Source organism: Rhinatrema bivittatum, chromosome 1 (genome assembly GCF_901001135.1).
Source record: "Rhinatrema bivittatum chromosome 1, aRhiBiv1.1, whole genome shotgun sequence".
In the NCBI taxonomy this organism is placed as follows: domain Eukaryota; kingdom Metazoa; phylum Chordata; class Amphibia; order Gymnophiona; family Rhinatrematidae; genus Rhinatrema; species Rhinatrema bivittatum.
In genome coordinates this window covers 330,558,333-330,581,090 of record NC_042615.1, presented here as the reverse complement: position 1 = coordinate 330,581,090, position 22,758 = coordinate 330,558,333, and the positions used below count along the sequence as shown (strand labels likewise).

General features: G+C 42.8%; 1 protein-coding gene across 9 annotated transcripts in view; it reads right to left on the bottom strand.

Annotated features, from left to right (window-relative positions):
• Positions 1–22,758, bottom strand: part of FAM13A (family with sequence similarity 13 member A) — a 505,365-nt gene that overhangs the window by 35,998 nt on the left and 446,609 nt on the right. For 7 of the 9 annotated variants that reach the window (XM_029597782.1, XM_029597830.1, XM_029597800.1 and 4 more), the window contains 2 exons: positions 21,287–21,388; positions 866–10,556 (listed from right to left, as the gene is read on the bottom strand). In XM_029597782.1, coding sequence (XP_029453642.1) covers positions 10,433–10,556; positions 21,287–21,388 — 226 coding nt within the window. In that variant the 3' untranslated portion in view covers positions 866–10,432. Of the gene's footprint in view, positions 1–865; positions 10,557–21,286; positions 21,389–22,758 lie in introns of those variants that run through there. The other 2 variants (XR_003856193.1, XM_029597821.1) reach the window with 1 other exon arrangement.

Below are 22,758 nucleotides of genomic sequence, written 5' to 3'. Positions count from 1 at the left end.
TACAATTTGTGCTCACCCAGCAACAGAGGCAGCTTCTGCTCTCATCAGTCTCTCAGCATTAAGGCATCTGAGCTCCTGCCTTGCTAAAGTATTAAATATATTCTGTGAGTGTTTTAAGGTAAAGCAATGTCATTTGCAGGAAGCCAATGTCCTGGGTTAGGATTGGTTCTGCAGCACCAGCCCTAGAGAATTCCAGCCCATAATTTGCCATAAATGTTTCTTAATTGAGAAGCACAGCCAACCAGACCTGTCCTACTTCTGAACAGTATCCTGTGGACAGACTGTTACCAGAACCTCCCTGGGCACAGGCTAATTAAAGTGAATCTTGATTAGGTAGTGTTTACTGTACAAGCCCTGCTCCTTTTGCTACTTATTTTATAACTTCTGCAGTTCAGGGTAGCTCCTAAACTGTTTGATTATCCTTACATTTTTTTGGTGTTTGGTCTGTAGGTGCATTTCTAGGACCAGTGTGACCTTTGAGTTTGGTGGGGGTTTCAGTGACCCTAGAAACCACCAGGGGATAGCTTGTGGGAGGGGTATTAGGCAAGAGGAAATCAAATTAGCGGGCAGGTTGCAAGTATAGGGGCATGTGCACAGATGCAGGTGGCCTGAGCAGTGTTTGACAGGACCCTCTAACTGTTCACAGGGTTAACCCTGAGTGGATTTTAGGGGTTAGTGCTAAGGCATTATGTGATACCTGGTAAATATGTTTCATGTTGCAAAAATATATTCAGGCTGACTTGGAGAACATTGAATTGACCTGGCTTGGACCCTAAAACTGGTGATAGGATGAGCCTAATATAATGGGGTGTGATGGGTGGGGAGAGAGAACCAAGAGGATTATGGAAAGAGAGAATGGTAATAGTGAGGTAAAAAGCATCACTTTATTAATAACACCATTCAGTTATACAATAAGTGCTGAACCCATGAAGTAAAAAATAATTTTATTTAATACAAAATACAATCATGTACAAAAATGTACACATAACATTTCTCAATCAGATTACATAAAAAAGACACAATTTCAAATTATTTTGCTTATGTAAGTTGTGTAAACTTAGAACTGGGCCCATATTCACAAAAATCCTTACATGTTTAATACATTTGCACAAGATCTGTATAGTTTCTTTAAAACAGAGAATTCAATCTGTGAACTTGGTTTCTTTGATTCAGCCCACCCTCGGGCTGTAATAGGCTTCACAAGCATTTCTCACTATATACATATTTATTTCTGCATATTAAATGTGCTTGATTGTAGTGCTCTTATAAAAGGAGAGACTGAGAGTGCGGGTCATTAACTGATGACTCTCCACACTGCTATACCAATCTGCCTGTAACCTGACCTGCATGACTATTGTAATACCAGTCCCAAGACTTTCCTGGTCAGGCCAAAATTTTGTGCTGGGTCTGGGATTGGAACAAGCATAGAGGAGAGTTTGGGTTGAGACCCAACAAAGGAGTCATTGCATCTGTGCCCTCAACCTTATTTTATCCTGGATCTATTGGGGGAGGGGGGGGGGGGGAGTGTAGTAGAGACTTTCACTCCTTCCTTGGCAACCTGAGCCTAATGCAAGCCTCCACATTTACATGCTTGCAGGCTGGATAATTTATGATTAAACAAGCTTGAAATGCCCATTGTCATCGCATGCACATGACTGGATGCACAGCATGTATTGCTTTACATAGCACTACTCATAAGCCATCATGAATACTTTGGAAATTTGATTATTCATAGAATTGCTCTTAATCAAAATATACATCCTCTATTTACAGGGCAAGAATTTTTTTTTTTAAATTCCTTTCCATCAATGGGTCTTCTTTAGGAAAAACTAAACCATTTATCTACATCACATACTGCAGACAAATGCAGGAGGCATCCCCTTTACCTGTACCACTGTGGTTATTAAAATCTGCCAAACCACGCGCTCATATCTGATAAACGGCGCCTCTCCCCCCTTCAATAATGCCAGGTCTTAGATGAAAGCGAGGCATTTTCCACAGAAAGCACAGTGACGTTCCCACTTTTCTCGGACAAGAGAACAGCTGCTCGAGACGTTGTTCCGGAAGATTTCACCTGCATACCCCTGTGTAACATTTTTACAAAAAAATTGCATTTATTCTATGCTTGCTTGTGTACAATGCCTGAGGGGAGTCACCAGCGCTCTTTTTCTCAATTCACATCACTGGCCACTGTGCACACCCAAAAAGTTGCCAGTGGCAGTTTGGTACACTTTTGTAAGTTCAGCTTCTATCACTGCATATTGCGGGCGTTAAACTCTTTGGTCTGTGAGAGCTATTCCTAGTTTAATATGGCTACTAGAAAGCTGAAATGTAATTGCACGAGTTTAAAAACTAAGCAACCCCCCCCCCCGCCCCTCAGATGGCGAATAACTCCCTCTCTTCATTGAAGCTCTTGATAAACAGTTTAAAAGGAGACAAGAAAGTCTCACAAGCTATTGTAATACATTCCCATTGTCATCTTTTGTAAAATTACAGATTCAGGCATGTCTTTCTTTACCACCTGTAAGATCTAAAACAGATGTAAAATTAAAGCATCTAATGAATAGGGTTGGATATTAAACAATTATAAAACACCCAGATCAGCCCCCAGCCACCAGCCCAGCCTTTAGGAAGATACATAATAATTGCTATTCAGCCCGATATTTCAGTTTGTAATGTGCACTGGGACTTTACACAAGAACTCTCTTTATAAACTGGAACACCTCTACAGAAAAAAGCTGCCTCCGAGCTGTATGTCCACATTTGCATCTGCTGCTCAGTAAAAGGGTAATTTTAAAAGGAGTTACACATGTAAATGTAACATATTATCGTACTATTTGAAATGCATGTAAAGTGCACGTACACATGAATATCCCATGGACAATTCAATGGCATACATTGTAGCAGTTTTCAAAAGCCCAATTACACAGGTGAAGTGCATTTACATGTGTAAAATCCAGTTTTATGCATATAAATTCTTTTTAAAATTACCCTTCTAAGAAAAAAAAATAATTTATACATCTCGGGTCCTTGAAAGTAGAACAACCTACTACTGTGGCAGGGATCCACTGCTGATCTTATTCCTTTCAGCTCTGTAGATGCAGCACCACAGCCAGTCAGTGAAATGTTAACCTGCTAATTTATTTAATTTTTCCTGTTTGCTGAATAAATATTGTGCACTTTGATATGGACATATTCTTTAAAAAAAAAAAAGAAAAGAAAAGGGAAATCATGGCAACTGAACAATTTAAAAGCATTTTCTTGCTAACTCTGCTCCTTTAAGTATACTGCTTGTAAAAACAGCCTTGAAAGCTTCATCATGGAACTGGATTTCCCCCTCAATAAGAGCATTTTACTGTATAATAATCACTTGTGATCGGCCTTTATTCTTCCAGGACATTCTTTATACTCATCGTGGCCCACATTCTGCCAGGGACAATCTGGTAAATTAACCAGATAACATCTGGATAACTTGAAAAAGTCAGACTACCATGAGGAAGAGTAAAGCTGCTTAATTTTTTCCTTTTACTCTATCATTTTACCATTCTATATTTTTGAAAGGAAAAAATAGAATTAACTTACTTGAATTTAAAATAAGAGCTTAAGCATTATTATTATTTATTACATTTAATATACCGCTTGTAATCAAACAAGAAGTTAATATCTTTAATTACATTAGGGCTTCCTAGCTTTGCTACACTTGATACGCAATATATTTCAGTCAGGAGGTGTGAGGCTGGTTGGACAATGTACCTCACCCTAGGTCAGAGGCTTCAAATGGGTTACTTAAACCCACTGGGCTGTAGGTAGAGCAGAGTCCCAGTTGGTGAGTATAAATTGAAACCTCCTGTGGACAGCACCTCTAGCAGAGCAAGCTACTGGCAGTGTGACCTGCTGACAGCTGGACTACTGTAAGAGTCCACTGGGAGAGGAGGCCCAGGGGACTAGGCACTAGGCTATCAAACCATTGAGCGACTTTTGTATTAAATCCTACCATAATCTCCAAAACCACATAGTTTAGCATTGTAAAGACCTTAGACTTTGTTGAGTATTCCCCAGAGCCTTTATTAACTATACAAGAGAGAAAAAAAGATGCAAACAGTAGTCTACTAGTGGGATAGGGGCTATTCAGTCTTTTGCACCAAGAGTCATATGTATGTTATGTTTGCACCCAGTGCGGAGAGATCCTACCTCTCAAGAGAACAAGAACCATCCTGTATAAATCATTCTAAATTACTTGAATCAGTTGTTAGCAGGCTGTGAACAGGAATATGAAGTGTACATTTAGGTGTCTAAATGCAAAGTTCAGAAATCTAAAAAAAAAAAGTAAGCCCGGAAAGGTATAGTGTATGACAGTAAATGATGATATAGTACAAACAAAACAAGTGCATTGAATATTTTATAGTCCATAGTGATAGCGCTCGATCACTACGGTTGTTGTTAAAATTGTTGTCCTTCCCGACGCAGCCTTGGCGAAACACGGGGTCCGTGTCGGGGGACCCTTTGAAAGTATTATTTATTGAAACAGTAGAGTTGCCGTTTTCAAATTAATAAAATCTTCTTTGAAGATTTATGGACTATAAAATATTCACTGCACTTGTCTTGTTTGTACTATAATTGCTGAGTGCAGTCTTTGCTCTTGTGTTCTTTAGTAAATGATGATATAGACATAACAAGCATCTCAGACACTTGGTGGAAAGAAGACAACCACTAGGGATACTGTGATCCCAGTGTATGGACTGGTGGTGTCAGTGGCATGGAGCCAAGTAGCAAACAAAACTCTGCATGAAAAAAACTGCACTCCGGCATCTCTACGATAGGAATTCCATGCACAATAGGGTTGAGTATAGCAGACTTATTCTACCATCCACCTGATCAGGATGGTGATAGAGACTATGAAATGCCAACAGAGATTAGACATAATACAATCATAAAGGGAGATGTCAATTATTACAGTATTGATTGGATGAATGTCTCATCAGGGCATATGAGAGCGCTTAAGGTTCTAGATACTATAAATGACTGCTTCATGAAGCAGCTGGTCATCCTACAACTAAGTTAAGGAAGTGCTACTTTATTTCTAATTCATATTGTAATGAAGGACCTAGTACACAGGGTAATGGTGGAGGCTTGGCAATCAAATCTGACAATCACTGAAGGAAACATAATCAATAACTTTAAAACATTTTATTATTGTATTATCATTTGCTGTACTCCATCTTGAGCAAGTTTACCTGAAAAGATGGACTATAAATTTTAGAAAAATTACTTTAGTAGCATTTAATTTAAAAAAGAAGGGAGTATAATGAAATTAGATGAAAACTAAAAAGGAACAGTTGTGATGGTTAAAACGTCTGCTTGAGGCATGGAGGCTGTTTAAAAATACCATCTTGGAAGACCAGATAAAATGTATTCCACAAACTTAAAAAACTGCCAGCATGGCTAAATGTTTCTGTGAAAGAAGCTAGTATATAAGACATCCTTTATAAGATGGAAAGTAAGAACTAATGAGGAAAACAGGAAAGATGGAAAATATTAATAAGGCAGACCAAGAGAAAATTTGAGGAGATACTTGTGAAAGAGACAAAAACTAAATAAAAATTTTCAAGTACATCAAAAGCAAGAAGTCTGTGTAGGAGGAGCCCATTGGACCATGGGGAGGTCAATTCTGAAAGCAATTTACGAAGGTCAAAAGCAATGTTCCCTTAAATTTTTGAAAGACTATGTGCAAACATTTTCTTTCTGTGCAACATTTTATAAGCCAAGTTTAAATTTGTGCACTATGAGCCAGTATAATGAAAATATTAGGATTTCTTGTGCACAGAGTTCATGACCTGTATGCACGCAAACATTTGCACAGCTTAGAGGGAACAGTGAGCAAAAACATTTTATTTGAGTTTCTCAACTGTCTGAAAACTGCCCTCTCTCAATGCAGCTAAAAAGTATGTGCATTGTTCCACAAATATGCACTTTTAGCTACATTAACATGAGGTGTTCCTGGGGCATGTTTGGCTGAGGAAAATAAGATGTATAGGGTGCATTTTTAAAGCTGCATGAGTTATTTTACATGAAAAAATTACCTACAGAAAAAAACAGGTAAAAATGGCCAGGGATACTTTGTACCCCCAGCAAGTTCCAATAGAAAAGAACATGCGTACTTTCACTTTGAAAACTGGGGAAAAGTCTGCAGGTAAAAAGTACCCATGGACTTTATCCCAAAAAGCATAGTTTGAAAATTGTCTCCTAGATGAATAGGGGGGAAAAAAAGGTGTGCTCAGGAGGATAAGGCAAAAAAAGAAAAATTAAATGAATTTGTTGTTTCAGTCTTCACTGCAGAGGATGTTGGGGATAATCCCACATTGGGATCCATTTTTTTGTAAATGATGATTCAGAGAAGCTAAAGATACATCATTGTAAATGTGAAAGAGTTACAAACTGACAACCTAAATAGTAGTAAATCACTAAAACCAGAAGGTATTCATCCCAGAATTCTGAAGGAATACAAATACAAAATTGTAGACCTGCTACTGATAATCTGTAACCTATCATTAACTACATTGGCTACTCTCCAGTTCTTAGCTATAGTGGCAGATTTTAAGTTAGTAGTATAACTGGATTTAAAAAACAAGATTTGGGTAAGTTTCTGGAGGGCAGGTCCATTAATACTATTAGCCAGGCAGACTCAGTGATTATCTCCTCTTACTTCTGGGGAGTGAGCCACAGGGAATGATCTCTCTACTAAGATCTTCGGGATATTTTCAAGTGAACCAGACTGGCCCCTGTCAGAAACAGCATACTAAGCTCAAAGGACCATTGGTCTCCCCCCCCCTCCATGGCACTTCTTACATTATCACTCTACCGGACCATAAAGAGAGAGACATTTTGTTAACTTTGTCTTTGCTACAGTCCTATTCATGAGGCATATTACACATAAATATACCCTATGTGGCCTGAGAATTCTGGCTGGAACGAGACACATTTTGTCCATCATCATAAAGGGAGAGGACCACATTGTTTGAGGAAGGAACCTGAGTGGTCTTGAAAGCTTTTATCTTGATACACTTGTCAGCATTATATAAGTTGTTATTTTTATGGTTTTCTATCAGCTAATTTCAGGAAGACATTGGTGAATGGCTCCTTGATGTATATTACTATGGTAGCCATCACCCACATGGTTAATCTTCAGTAATGAAACCTACGTGCAAGTCAAATAAAGACTACCCTACTCTATCCAACACCAACCCAGTTACGAGCCAGGTTGACACCACACCATACAGCTATAGGCTTCACAGCTGTGAAGTCTACTTCTGCCTCCCGTGCTAAGAACTTGCCAATTATATTTAGAATACGTACTTCTAAGGGTGGGGGGGGGGGGGGGAGGAGGAAGGGAAGGTTAGATAGTGATGGCTGGGGTAGAGGGAAAGTGATAGCTCGTCACAATGAAGTGAACCCTGTGCCACTACACTGTTATAAAACATTTCACACCGTGCGATTCTCACTATTCTCAAGAGGTGCTCCATTGCTCAGTCAGTTTAATGAGAGCTCAGCAATCCAAGTGACATTACAAAGGGAAAAAGAGCAAAAGCACTAGACCAGTCATTTACCTCAGATATTTATCTCTTCAATCGGTGATGATGTGAACATTTTGTGAGAATAAAGAATGTGGGAAATAGCTTTTCTTCAGGACCACCATGCAGGCTCACATTGGAGAGGTCACTGCATTTTTTAAATCTGAATTTTTACATTATAATTACTTTCTCTGTGGTTACACTTGTTTTTATTCTTTTCAAGTATGCATTTCATAACCGATTTTATAATGCTTTCAGTGAATTAAATTTACATCAATTTTTTTGTAGATGGTTTAGACAAAAAAAACCCCTCATTAAACAAAGACAATGACCTATGTAATAGTTTTAAAGTACAATTTTGGTTATTTATATAATATTTTTCAATTAAAAAAATACATATCTAAAGTGCAGATTTTTATTTACAATTTATAGCTCTCTGAGATTCTAGCAATATGCTTTGTAAACAGAAGTAGCTAAGAATTCAGGCATCAGCTCTGCAAGACCCACTGTTGAATCAAATTTGATCAGTCTCTAGAAGTTGTGCAGTTCACTTCTTGGGTGCTATGGGCTGTGCATTGCCTGCCTGGCTCTCCCCTCATCCCATGTCTCCTATAGCTTCCTTTTAATCACCAGCTATTGCAAAAGGCCCCATCATCGTCTAGAGCAGTGCCGTGCAACTTCCGGCACCAAGGGAGGCACATCTGCATGGCAGCGTAGCCTCAAAAGAACTATAGTCAAATGATTATCGTCTTTCAATTTTACAATTTTAGCTGTAGCTGAAATAGAGTTGCTGCTCTGTTACTAATTCTGTTACATGAAACAAACAGTTCCTTCCGAAAAGTTCTGAAGGGCAGCTTGTGACTCCTGATCCTTAAAAGCTAGGTATCGCTATCATAAAGCTTTTTTTTTTTTTTTATTAATGTCTGAGTGATTCAATGTAAGCTACTATATTCTGAACCATTTAGTAGGGTGAAACCTGCAGATCTGGGGAGAAATCTGTTTTACAAAATTTGAAGAATTTTCAACAGAAAAATAGGGAAACCATCTGTACAAAATGTCAAAATCCTAGGAAATATGGAGGAATTCCATTGATACTGCTGAATTCACTAAGAAAATCCTTCAGGATTCAGCCGTCTTCTTATGCACTACAAACAAGACCAGAAATTCCTACATATTTTTAAACAAGTCTGACTGGCAAAACAGAGGGAGGTTCACAGAAAATCCACAGAGGAGAAAAGCCCGCTTTGCTTTTGACATGGGGAAAATTCACACCTCTCTGGTCCCTTTCCATGCACACACAAATTTACAAAAACACGTCATGAGTAGGATCCAAAGAGACACTGTGGAACTATCCAACAACACTGCAAGCAGCACAATGGCAATCATGGATAGTCAGCTGAACAGCGAAGTGGCACAGTTTCCGTCAGCTAGTTATATTACGGAGCCGTGCGGAACCAGCAAGCCATGGCTCAGCCCAAAAAAATTTAACTGAAAAGAACTCGAGGCTTCTTCACAAGAAAAAAAAAAAAAAAAAAAAAAAAGGTCGGCATCATCACTCAATTCTGCCGGCCTCTTAAAATTAAGATCTAATACAGTGGAAGGGGCAACTGCATTTTCTTTCCCATGAATTGCTCAGGTTTGACTGGGGAAGAAGGTCGCCAGCTCCATTTTCTGCAGTGCCACCATTTCCAGCTGCCCTGGCCTTCTTTAAATAGGACACCACAGCTGCCCACGAGAAGCATCACCCTTTGCCTTCTCAGAAAACTCCTCTTCTTGCCCTCAGCACACACACACACAAGTATTGTAACCTCCAGCTCTGCACCCGGTGGGAGAGAAGCAGCTGAGCAAAAAGCTGTGCACAGGATTCTGGTTGCAATGGGCAACATCAAGACCGACCGGAGCACACAGCCATGGTTTGCAGCCTACGCAGGTAACTGAATGCAGGAGCAAATACCGAGGTAGGAAAATCCCCAGACTTTCTTAGACATTTTCATCTGCTTTGGTACCATGGGGTGATAATGTCACAAGGTGAGTCGGCTGCAGTGTTCTTTTGCTTTTTTAAAATTTTCGTTTAGGACTGAAATCTCTCATACAACCCTCATTTCTCAATGACAATTCACGGCACTAATTTCCAGTTTGAGGAAACCCCAGCAAGCTACATGAAGCTGAATGGCTTTGTTGGTATGGTTATGTATTCTGAGCAAAACTCTAGAGGGAAAAAAAAAAAAAAAGTCGCCTTGTGCCAGATCACGGGAATTCTCCAAAAATGCCAGAGGCACCAGGCGGGGTTTGCAGCTCTTAACGGGTCCATTCTTGAATAATCCACCTGGATGTTTGCAAGCACAAACTAAAACTGAAATTCTATTTAAGCAGAAATTGCACAGTGCCTCCTGTCTTACTGGGTTTGTGCTGGTGGTGTCTTAAAATGTATTTTGTTAGGACGCTTTTAGAATGCAAACAAGTGCCTGCCCGCTCATCAGATCACTATTCAAGCGTCAGCAGATACGCAACACTGCAGTGTCTCAAAAGAAAACAAAGAAAGAAACAGAACCGCCTGAATTTGTGGGCAACGGAAGATCTTCTCTAATCCTGTTGAAGTGAACTGCCACCTCAGCTCATCCACAAGAGGAGTTCAGACAACTGGCAAGGCGGGAGAGGGCAGACCACATGACATACAAAACAGGAAAGAAGCACTGACCCTTCCCATAACCCTCAGAGCTGATCTACTCTTGCAGTCCTCGGGGGGGAAACCACCAACTCTTCCTTCTCCCCTCTCCGGGTGAGTGCCTAAAGGGGTTCCTCATGCATCCACTCCTCCTTTCAAAAGCACTGCAGCTTTTCCTCATCACAGTGCACTCTTGCAGCTACACGACCTTCGAAGCATCTCTCTTGCTGATGAGGACCTCCAGGAGTCGCAGCTTTGCCTTGATGTGCTTGTACTCGCTGTACTCTTCTGCCATAGGACCACGGTCTTCTTTCTGAACGTTTCTAAAGAAAAGGCAAGGAACGGATGTGGGTGACTCTGGCATCCTCATTTCTGTGCCAGAGGTACAGCACATCTACGCAAATCAGATCTGGCATGAGGTAACGCTATGTCTTTCATGTACACAATCCTATGCACTTTACTTTTCAATTTACTTCATTTCAAATATATGTTTTCAGATCATATATAAATTATATATATATATATATATATATATATATGTATATATATATATATACATATACACACACACACAGAGCCTTGTAAGTGTCTTCACACACTTGTACATTTTTCACATTCTGCTGTCTAAAAAATACAAATCAAATGAAAGTGCATTAAAAGTACGAGTTTGTTTCACTAATCTACACAGCATATACTATGCTTTCATCATGAAAGAACAAACCAGAGTTGCTTACCTGTAACAGGTGTTCTCAAAGGACAGCAGAATGTTAGTCCTCACACATGGGTGACTTCTGATGGAGCCCAGAACGAAAAACTTATGTCAAAGTTTCTAGAACTTTGACTGAGCCTCTCTGAGCATGCTCAGGCTTGCATTATACCACGTGGCCACCCAGGGTCCCTTTAGTCTTATAATATAGAATTAAAGAACACAACCCATGAAGTGAGACCCAACTCCATGGGGAGAAAGATGTGTCTCATTTATTTATTTATTTTTAGATTTTTATATACCGGTGTTCCTGTATGAAATACAGATCACATCGGTTTACATTGAAACAGAACATAAAAATTACGCCAAGAGGCGGTACATGTAACAAGGTTAAGGAACTTGGAAACTGTAAACTAGTTTCAGAAATTAACATTGAAAATATAGTAAAGTCTCTTTGAGCATACAAATCATAAAATAAGGCGTAACTGTCTAAGTCAAATGTGTTCTGCAGAAGGGATTAGAATCAATGTTAAGTAGTAGAAAAGAACATGAAGATTGCGACGGAGAGAAAATCTTAATAGCTGGAGGTGAAAAATATGCTCATAGTTCTGGAAAAGCTTGGCTAAAGAGCCAGGTTTTAATTTTCTTTTTGAAGGAGGCGTGGCAGAGCTCTAGTTTAGCTTTAGTTGAAGCCTTCCATAAGAAATCCTGCTATGGCCTGAGACCTCCACATGGTTTTAGCTCAGCTGATGAAAGCTCCTTTTGAGCCACTGTGCTCCTGTGACCTGAAATTCCTGACCTGGAAGGTTGTATTTTTGGTGGCAGCCACTTCAGCGCGGAGGGTCAATGAGCTCCAGATCTTAGTGACTTATCCAATTTAAACTAAGTTTTTTCACAATAGGGTGGTCTTGCATACACATCCTAAGTTCCTGCCTAAGGTGATGTCGGACTTCCATCTTAAATCAAAAAATAAGCCCAACAAACCTCGGAAATCTGAGGAAATATCAATCAATCACATATATACCAAAACAACCCCAGTAGTGTACTCTTTTTGATTTTTAACAGGTAATTTGTAGGACTTTCATGACCTCAGCTTGCCAATAACACCAAGCCGTATCGACCTCTGGTCCAACTTTATTTTAATTTAATTATTGTGCTCACTCGGAGTCAAACATACTTTTTTTTATATTATTTTATATTTTTCCTAAAAAGTCATGAAAAGTCCACGGGGACTGTACATCACTGTACAGTGTTTGACATTAAAGTTAAGTACCGTTTACTTGTTTAGCTCCTGGACAGGGGCAAAAAATTGCTTTACAAGATCTCCCTGCCCCGTGGACTTTTCATGACTTTTTAGGAAAAATATAAAATAATATAAAAAAAGTATGTTTGACTCCGAGTGAGCACAATAATTAAATTAAAATAAAGTGGGACTGCCATGATCTCCTTAGGAGGCTCCACGTATGGGGCATCTTGTTCCAGGTATCCTCTATCTGCAAAGTAAACAGGATGGCCTCCGCCATCAACTGGACAAACCTGCGAAGTAGAGGTCTTCCGGAGGAGAAGATTGGAGTGGAGGCCATCTGATGCCTCTTTTTCCAAAGCCTCCGAGGAGTCTCGTCCCCAAGAGTCAAAGAGCTCTTCCTCACTATCATAGAAAGGGGATAGAGCCCGAGGTGCTCAGTCCTCAGCCAGCAGTATAGAACTGACTTGACTGGCTTGGACCCAGAGGCCACCCCAATCGTTGGGAGAGCTTCCTCCTGCAAGGAACCATGGATGACCAACAGACCGGTTGGCGGCAATTCCAATGCCCCAACGGGTGTTGAAGCTGCCCCGGGCACTGACATCGGTGGCAGCAGTGCATTGATAAGTGCATGCAGGGAGCCAAATAGCAGCTCGAGGAATGATGGTCCCGGTGTCATTGATGCATCAATGCCGAGGCCCTGTAGCATCTTCTCCACAGCCTGCTGCACTTACTTCTCCTGCTCCTCCTCAAAGATTGCCACTGCCGAGACGGACTGGGATCCAGGAGGCGTGACCAGATCCTCGTCAGAGCTGAGAGGATGATCGATGGCAGACATTGGGACTGGTGGAGGCTATGGTGAATCCCTGTGAACCGTGGAGGACTAGCACTTCTCACCATGGTGTTGCTCTGGAGTATTGCAGTCAAGGCTGGTGCATCCCCATGCCTGATACTGTGCATTGACGGGGACCAATGCCGATGCTTTTTTGGCTTCCCTCTATGCTTGGCTTGGTCCTTCCCCTGTGCCAAGGCCAAAGTCGATGGAAGAGCTGGGCGATGGCCCATCTCTGGAGTCCCTGGCAGCCACCGATGCTGATGGAGCTGATGGTCCCAAAGACGTCCATGGCTCGATGTCCATCAGTGCGGCTCTGAGGTCCCTCGATGCTGATGCTGCCGAAACATAGATCTGTCTTCCAGATCCTAAAGATTGGTCCATCTTCTCCAACCGGGCCCAGGCACAGGACATATCTATCATGGGGATCTGCGATAGATACAGTCCTCCCCCACTGAGGGCATTGCTGGAACGCCGAAGATGACATGGCGTCACAAAATAAATGGGGCGTAATATTAAAATCGATGGCAGGTACAGAGTGCACTGCCACCACAGGGATCAATGCAAACAAAAAAAACACCCCAAAACTTACCAAAACGTCAAAAGCCCTAACTAAAAATGATGTTCTTTATAGCGAAAAAATGACAGGAAACTATTCAATAAAAGTTTGAAACACCAGGCTCTGCTGAAAGGAAAGACTGAAGGACCCCTCTGCAAGGCCATGTGGTATAATGCATGCCCGAGCATGCTTAGAGAGACTCAGTCAAAGCTCTAGGAGTAAATATTCAGCCACTAAGCGGCTAATTAAGTTATCTGGATACCCATATCTGGCTAACTTATCCAGGTTATTCAGCAGCGCAGCCACGCCGCTGAATATACCCGGATAATGGAGAAATTACTTGTCTGATAATTTTGTTTTCCTTTGTGCAGACAGATGGACTCAGGACCAATGGATTATGTTCCCCTGCCAGCAGATGGAGACGGAGTAAGATTACAAAGCTGATGTCACCCAACATATACCCCTGCAGTGACCTCAGCCCTTCAGTATTCTCTTCAAGAGCCACTGTGGACATACTAGTGAAAAAACCTGATTAAAATATGATTAAAAACGGATAACAGTAACTGTACTCAACCAGCCATAAACAGTGAACTCCAGTAAGAATGTAGGTGCCTTGATCTAGGGACTGGATGAACCGTAATCTCTGGGATGCTGAGTCCATCTATCTACACTAAGGAAAACAAAATTATCAGGTAAGTAATTTCTCCATTTCCTAGCGTATAGCCAGATAGACTCAGGACCAATGGGATGTGAAAAAACTACTCCTGATCGGGGCGGGAGGCTGCCCATGGTCTGGTTAACACTGCCCTTGCAAAGGCTGCATCCCCTTGGATCTGTACGTCCAGGTGATAAAACCTGGAGAAGGTGTTCAAGGAGGACCACATCGCGGCTTGGCAGATATCGACAGGAGACAGTGGTCCAACTTCCACCCATGAGACCGCCTGAGCCCTGGTGGAATGAATTTTAACCTGAGAAGGTAATGATTTCCTGCCTCCACACAGGCTCCTGTGACCACCTCTTTAATCCAGTGAGCTATGGTAGCCCGCGAAGCTGGTTCGCCCTGCTTCCTTCCACCATGAAGGACAAACAGGCGGTCCATCTTTTGGACCAGTTCTAAGACTTCCAGCTACCGCACTAAAAGTCTCCTGACATCCAAATGACAGACGAGACAATATTCCTCCATGTCCTTCAGTTTATCTAGGGATGGCAACGAAATGGACTGAAGGGGCAAGAAGGATGCAGCTGTACCACCCCTGGAGTCATCCAGAGGAATGGTTCCAGGCATGACAACGCCCGAGATTCAGAGATGCGATGTGCCGAGCATACAGCCACCAGGAACAGTGTTTTCAAAGTCAATAACCGCAAGGAAAACTGTGCAGTGTTCAAAAGGAAAGGCCTGCCAAAAAATCCAGTACTAGATTAAGATTTCACAAGGGAACTGGCAACCGTAAGGGAAGTTGGAGGTGCTTCACTCCCTTCAGAAAACGGGTCACGTCAGGATGAGCCGACAGGGAGGTCCCATTTACCTCACCCCTAAAACAGGAGAGGGCGGTAACCTGCACCTTCTATTAGTTAAGGGCAAACCTTTATTTAAGCCAGCCTGCAAAAATTTCAGAATAAGTGGATTTTGGCCACCCAAGGGGGGACACTGCGTTCCTCGCACCAGGGCTCAAATACTCTACAGACCCACACATACGCTAGGGACGTGGAGAACTTACAAGTGCAGAGCAAGGTGACAATTACCGCCACTGAATATTCTCGCTTCATCAGGCAAGCCCTCTCAAGGGCTAGACCGTAAGACAGAATCGAGTTGGATCCTTGCGAAAAGCTGGTCCCTGTGCGGTGGGAGGCACAGGGGGGTTTCTCCACCAGGAGTCTCCGCATGTCTGCGTACCATGGACACCTGGGCCAATCTGGAGCTATTAGCAGGACTAATTCCATGATGCTCGATTCTGCGAATGACCCTGCCCAGCAGGGGCCATGGAGGAAAGGCGTATAGCAACTCTTCTTTCGGCCAAGACTGAACCAGAATGTTGACCTCCAGGGACCATGGATCTCTTCTGTGACTGAAGAATTGGGGGACCTTCGCATTCTGAGATGCAGCCAGCAGGTCGATGGACGGGAGGCCCCAGCGATCTACTATCAGTTGAAAGGCCTTGGCTGACAACACCCACTTATCCTGGATCCAGACTCTTCCTGCTTAGAAAGTCTGCTCTGACGTCTTTTCCTGCAATGTGGGAGGCTGAGATCATCTGTAGATATATCTTCTTATGGAATGGGCAGAAATACATCTCCTGTGACACTTGTTGGCTCTTGGTTCCTCTCTGGCGGTTGATGTAGTCTATCATTGTTGCGTTGTCTAACATCATGCTGCCCGCTTCACCCTGGAGTCTGTGGTTGAATTGTATACACACCAATTTGACTGCCTGGGCTTCCAGGCGGTTGATATTCCAGAGGGCCTCTTCTTCCATCCAATGTCCCCGGGCCGATAGTTCCTGACAGTGAGCTCCTGAGCTCCAGAAACTCGCGTCTGTTGTGAGGACCAGCCAGTTCGGGGATGACAGAGGAACACCCCTGCTCAGATGAGCTTCCTATAACCACCACTGGAGGCGAAAGCAGACTCCCATCGGTAGGTGAGATGAACTGAATAGTCTTGAGACTGAAGGTTCCAACGTGACAGTAGTGAGCGCTGGAATGATCGCATGTGTGCCCTCACTCACAGCACTACTTCCAGGGTTACCACTCTTAAACAGAGAATGTGGACATAGCTCCACATCATCGGGTGTATAGTGCTTATCAGCTGACGCACCTGGGTCAACAACTTTCTTATCCACATGGTCAGAAGGAAGACCTTATCCTGCTTGGTGTCAAACTGGACTCCCAGATATTCCAAGGACTGGGAAGACTTGAGACTGCTCTTGTCCAGGTTTACTAGCCAACCGAGTTCCTGAAACAAGGAGGTCACCTGGAGGCTCTCTTCCACAGACTTAGCCCGGATCATCCAGTCATCTAAGTATGGTTGCACTAGGATTCCCTCTTTCCTCAATGCTGCCACTATGACCACCATAATCTTGGAAAATGTTCTGGGGACGGTGGCTAGGCCAAAGGGTAGTGCCCTGAACTGATAATAGTGGCCCAGTACTGCAAAGCGTAGGAAACTGTGTTCTTGATGGATTGGAATATGTAGGTAGGCCTCGGATAGGTCCAGGGAGGTTAAGAACTCTCCCGATTGACGCTCCATTATCATGGAGCATAAGGTTTCCATGCGGAAATGATTCACTCGTAGATGTCGGTTGACACTTTTGAGGTGCAGGATGGAGTGAAAGGAACCTTCCCCTTCTTGGGTATGATGAAATAGATGGGATAACATCCCATATTTTCCTGGGGTGTAGGTACTGGGATTAAAGTCCTCATCCTGAGGAGCCTTAAAAGAGTAATTTCCATTGCCTGCTTCTTGTGCTGGGAGTGGGAAGGAGACATCATGAATATGTGCAGAGGAGTGCTGTGAAATTCCAGCGCATATCTTTCTCGTATGACCTCCAGTACCCATTTGTCCAAAGTGATCTCTACCCACTGCTGGTAAAAATGGGACAGATGGCCCCCTATCTCCTCGCTCAGAGGGTGGGTCAGCAAAACATCATTGGGGGGTTCGGGCGAATCTGAACCTCTCTTGGGCTGTCAACTACGAAAGGACTGAGACCTCCCAAAGAGCCGAGATCTCTGAAATGTTGAGTTGGGAGCCCCTACATTGGGCCCTCATAGGCAAGGGGCACTGTAACTGCCTCCCTCTTATCTTCCGGTAGCCGGGGGACTAGAGATTTGCCCCATTTACTGGCCAGTTTTTCCAATTTGCTTCCAAAAAGGAGTGATATTTTAAAGGGCATCTTTGTAAGACTGGCCTTGGAGGTTGCATCTGCTGACCAACTCTGCAGCCATAGCTGTTTTCTGGCTGCCAACACTGAGGCCACTCCTCTGGCCGAAATATGGACTAGATATGAGCCCGCATCTGCTATAAAAGGTGGCGGCGGGTTCCATAACTACTCTGGAATTCACCCCCGAGTCATCCACTTCCTGAGAGAGGAGTAGGCACAAAAGGGCTACCAGGGCACAAGAAGAAGTAATCAGCAAGGTCATTGCAACTGCATCAAAGGCTTGTTTAAGGATGGACTCCATCTGTCTATAGTGTGCAACCTTTAAGGCCGCTCCTCCCTCTATTGGGATAGTGGCTTAGAGACAGCATACACTAGCGCATCCACTTTAGGGAAATGTAAACGCTCTCTCACAGCTGGATCCAGTGGGTAAAGATTTAAAACTCGTCCCCCTTTAAAACTTGCTTCTGGGGCATCCCATTCCAGGTCAATCAACTCCTGGATGACTTCCAGTACTGGAAAGTAGCAAGAGGCTTTTTGTAGGGAGATCAAAATGTGATTCTTCTTTGTTTCCATTGTAGAATCGATCCCAGGGACTCCCAGCATCTTCAGGGTTTGGGAAACCAGGGCTGGCAATTTGTCTCTATGAAAGAACTGCAACATGGTTTGATATGGTTCCAACCCAGGGGGAATTTCCCCTTCTTCCAAGGGATCTGGATCATCCTCTTCATTTGAGCCATCTGAATCCCTACCAGGGATGCCCTTGGTAAGGCAAGGCATGCCTCGAGGTCTGCCGATAGGACTGCGCCTGTACGAAGGCTTGTAGGCCTTAAAAAAATTCCACCTAAGAGAAGACAGCCAGGTCCATGCCTAGCCCAGGAGGTATGGGGTAGGAGCGACTGAATTTCCCTCTCTCATGGATGACCCAGTCAAGGTAGTACTCAGATCCGGAATACTTCTAGTTAAGGATGTGAATAGCCCATCTTCCGAATGGGAGGAGCCGAGCTTAGTGAAGTCCAGGAAGGCCAACTCACCTTGGAATTCCTCACAGTACTGACATAAGTTGGAATCCAGGTCAGACTGTGAAGCCCTAATATGACAAGCAGCGCAGAGAGAAAAGCACTTATGTTTCTTGGCTGTCGGCATCATTGGTGGCGGTAACTATGTGCTCTATCAGCTCACGCTTAAAATTTTATGTGCACAGATTTCGAGCGCCTAGGCACGGCACAGAGAGGTGCACACACAGCCCGAGTGCCCGGCTTTTCCTGTATCCTGTGCTTACTTGGTTTTGCGCATATGTATGCATGCGATCTTATGCATGGGGTGCGTGCACAGAGCCGATGCACTGCGCGTACCAATGTTCTACAGAGAGAAACATGGCACACACATAGACGGGTGCAAGATGGTGCCGCCACGGCCTACCACGCGGTGTGCAGACCAAGCCTAAAAAAACGGGGCCTAGCCTACTGGGGAGCCAGTCAACCAACATGGAAGCCCACTTACCCTTACCCCAATGGGATTGGGAATGATGCTGGTATGGTGCGCTGAGCAAGGAGACAAGAAGTCTTACTGAAACCCCTGCAATGTCCCTGAACCAGGAAGTAGTAATTCTTTTTTTTTCTTTTAAACTTACCTGGGCTCAGTGCTTACCGGCTGAATACAGAGACGGTCTCCGGCTGCGGAGGGAGATGGCATTGGCCGTCACCACCACGCTTGGCTTCCTGCACCCGCTGCCTTTCAGCTGCCTAAGCAGCAAAATCTGTGCCGGGAACTGGCTATGGACCAAGGCACACCGCTGAGGCATCTCAGAAGTCGCCTCAGGAATTCTCAACTCGGGGAGAGTGGAGCTCAGTTTTTTCTCCAATTTAAACTTCCAAAAAGTACAGCAATCCCCATAGGGAGAGGTAAGTCCACCATCTGCTGGAGATGGAGAATACTGGAGGGCTGAGATCATTGCAGGGGTATATGTAGGGTGATGCCAGCTTTGTAATCTTACTCCATCTCCATCTGCCGGCAGGGGAGTATAACCCATTGGTCCTGAGTCCATCTGGCTATATGCTAGGAAAGTTACTGTTAGCAAGAGATGGCTAACCTTAGACCTGCCCTATGGCACATCTAGAGTTAGCCGATTAAGTTAACTGGATAACTCCAAATATCGGAGACAGCCGGTTAAGATAACCGGCTAACTCAGCTCCTGCCCAGAATGCCTACCTACCGCCCCACGAACACCCCCCTCTTACCCTGCTAAATTCTAGCCAGATAATTTGTTTCCGGCTAGAATTTAGCTGGGTAAGCATTTAAAAAATGCGGCAAAGCCATTTAGATGTATAACTTTCCCATTATCTGTCTAAATGGCTTTTGACTATGTACCCTCTAGAAACTCTGGCATAAGTTTTCCCTGCTGGGCTCTATCAGTTGATATCACCCATTGGTGAAGACTGCCATGCTGCTTGTCCTCAGAGAATTATAGAAATATTACAAAAGCAATTAAGAATACAAAACCAAAATCTCTTGATTGCACAAGTTTTCACACCCCTTGACTCAATGCTTGGTGGCAGTCCCCTATGCAGCAGTAATGGTCATGAGGCATTTATGATAAGCGTCTACCACCTGTTCACAGCAGGATGGAGCAGCTTTTATCCATTCTTCATGGTAGAAGAGCTTAAACTTGAAAAATTGATGGCAGATCATCGGTGGACTGCAGTCTTCAAGTCTTACCACAGATTTTCTACTTGATTCAGCTCTGGAATTTTACTAGCCACTCAAGGACATTCACTTTTTTCTTACTGAGAGACTCCGTTGTTACTTTTGCTTTGCGATTAGGATCATTGTCCTGCTAAAAATCTTCTCCCCAGTCAAGGGCCTATGGCAGACAGGAACAGGTTTTCCTCCAGGATCTGTTTGTACCTTTACACCATTCATCTTTCCTTCAAGCTTCACAAGTCTCCATGTCCCTTCAACTGCAAAGCATCCCCACAACATAATGCTGCCTCCACCAAGCTTTACTGTAGGAATGGTGTTAGCAGGGCGATATACTGTTTTACACCACACGTATTGTTTAGCATGGAGACCAAAAATTTCCACTTTGGTCTCATTAAAGCACAAAACATTTTCCCACATGCACGCAGTGACCCCTAAGTGTTTCTTTGCAAACACTAAGTGGTGCATCATATGGCTTTTCTTCAGCAGTGGCTTCCTTCTGGTCAGCCTTCCATACAGGCTATGTTTTTGTTGAGTAATCTTGAAATTGAACAGTCAACATTTTCTCCAGGCTCAGCCAGAGATAATTTGAACCCGAAGAATTTGGTATTTCTTTTAAAATAGAGGTTCCCAAACCTGTCCTGGGGGACCCACAGCCAGTCAGGTTTTTAGGCTATTCACAATGAAGATGCATGAGATAAAATTTGCATGCTGTGGAGGCAGTGCATGCAGATTTATCTCATGCATCTTCACTGTGGATAGCCTGAAAACCTGACTGGCTGGGAGTCCCTCCAGGACAGGTTTAGGAACCACTGTTTTAAAGTAATCTTAGATCTTGCAGTGGCCTTCTGCAGCAGTTTCCTTAACCCACAGCTACTGATGTTGGAAGGACGGCCTGATCAAGACAGTGTCTCTCAGTGGTTCTAAACTATTTCCACTTTATAATGATGAAGCTGACAGTATCCCAACGGATTTTCAAACAGAAATTTTCTTACAACCCTCAGAGAATGTTTTTCTTTTTGTAAAATTCAACTTGCAATATGACTTCACACTCTTATCCTAAGACTAAATTTCAAAAGGTGGGATCTTCTCAATGTTCAGGCAGCTGTTAAATAAGACACTGAAGAATTATATCTTTACATACCTTGAGTTTTGTCTAAAAAAATTATCTTCAAAGTCTCGGAGTTTTTTTCGGATTTTTTTCTTTTCTTCCCTCATTTCCTGAAGCTGCTCCAAGAGCTCTGGCCTGAGTTGAAAAGATGAAACAATATTCTAAACAAAAACCAACATGATTAAAGGCCAATTCAAAGACAGCATAGGATAATACAACAGATCACACATATTGCATGCCCGCTTCGGATATGCAATATTCACCTCAATGACTATATGACTGACTCACTGAAAACCTTATCAATTTTCACTCATTATCAATTCTTTCCCCACACATGATTTGAGCACAGATATATACCTCGTTATACTGTAAACATTTGAATGGTTCAAGTTATTTGTTATTTATTAAGTTATTTGTTATTTATTAATTTACTTGTTTCAGAACCAGTTTCAGTTACTGTTAAATGCTTTAGATGTAACAAGTTGTTGTAATTGTAAACCGGAGTGAAGGTATTTTTTTGCTATATCTTGGTATATAAAAAAAATCTATAAATAAATAAATAAAATAAATTACAGTACACATATAAATGGCAGTTTTCAAAGGGCTTTAGCTGGGTAACCAGATTTAAAAAAAAAAAATAAATAAATATATAAGACAGAGTTCTGGGATGGGGGTGGGGAGACAGATGGTGCTAAGCTCAGAGAAGTAAACACGGGGTCTACATTCAGAAGCAGAAGTCAGTCAGCTAAATGAATAATTTGGCACTTATCCAGCTATTTTCATGTAATTGTAAACCGCTGTGATGGCATTGCCGAAGTGACAGTATAGAAAAACCAATAAACTAAAAAAAACCTAAATTCTAGCCAGCTAAACTAGCCGGCTGTTAGGGGCATACCAGGGGCATAACGGAGAGCAGTCGAGTTAGCTGGCTAAGTTAACCAGCTAACTCAGATATTCAGTTAGCTGGCTACCTTGGCTGGTTAAGCCTAGCTGAGCCAAAAAGCCATCCTAAAGTTAGCCGGCTTACTTTAAGATAGCTGGCTATATTCAAAAGTGCAGCCACACTAGTGACTACACCTCCAAAGTTAGCTCGATAAGTTTTTCTGGCTAACTTTGCTATTCGGACAGTAACTAAATATGGACCTCCACAGGTATACTTGAATCTTCAAATGTTATGTGCAATGTTTTTCCCCTTTCTTCCATCTGCAAGTAAAGCACTTTTGTACCAGAGTATCTTGTAGGCCATTTTTGAAAAGGTAATTACCCCTGTCTATAAGGTCTGCAGGTATAGAGGTATTTGTGCACTTTGCAACACCTCAAGCAGACTCCTTCACCTCATAAAAAACACTCTACCATACCCAGAGAAGTTCATACTCAGCTACTGTGTGGCTTGGCTAGCTTAGCCCATATATTAAGTGTGCAGCTGCGCCTCTTGAGTATATCTGGCTATCTTAAAATTAGCAGGATAAGTTTATCCAGCTAAGTTTAGGACAGGTCTACAGGCT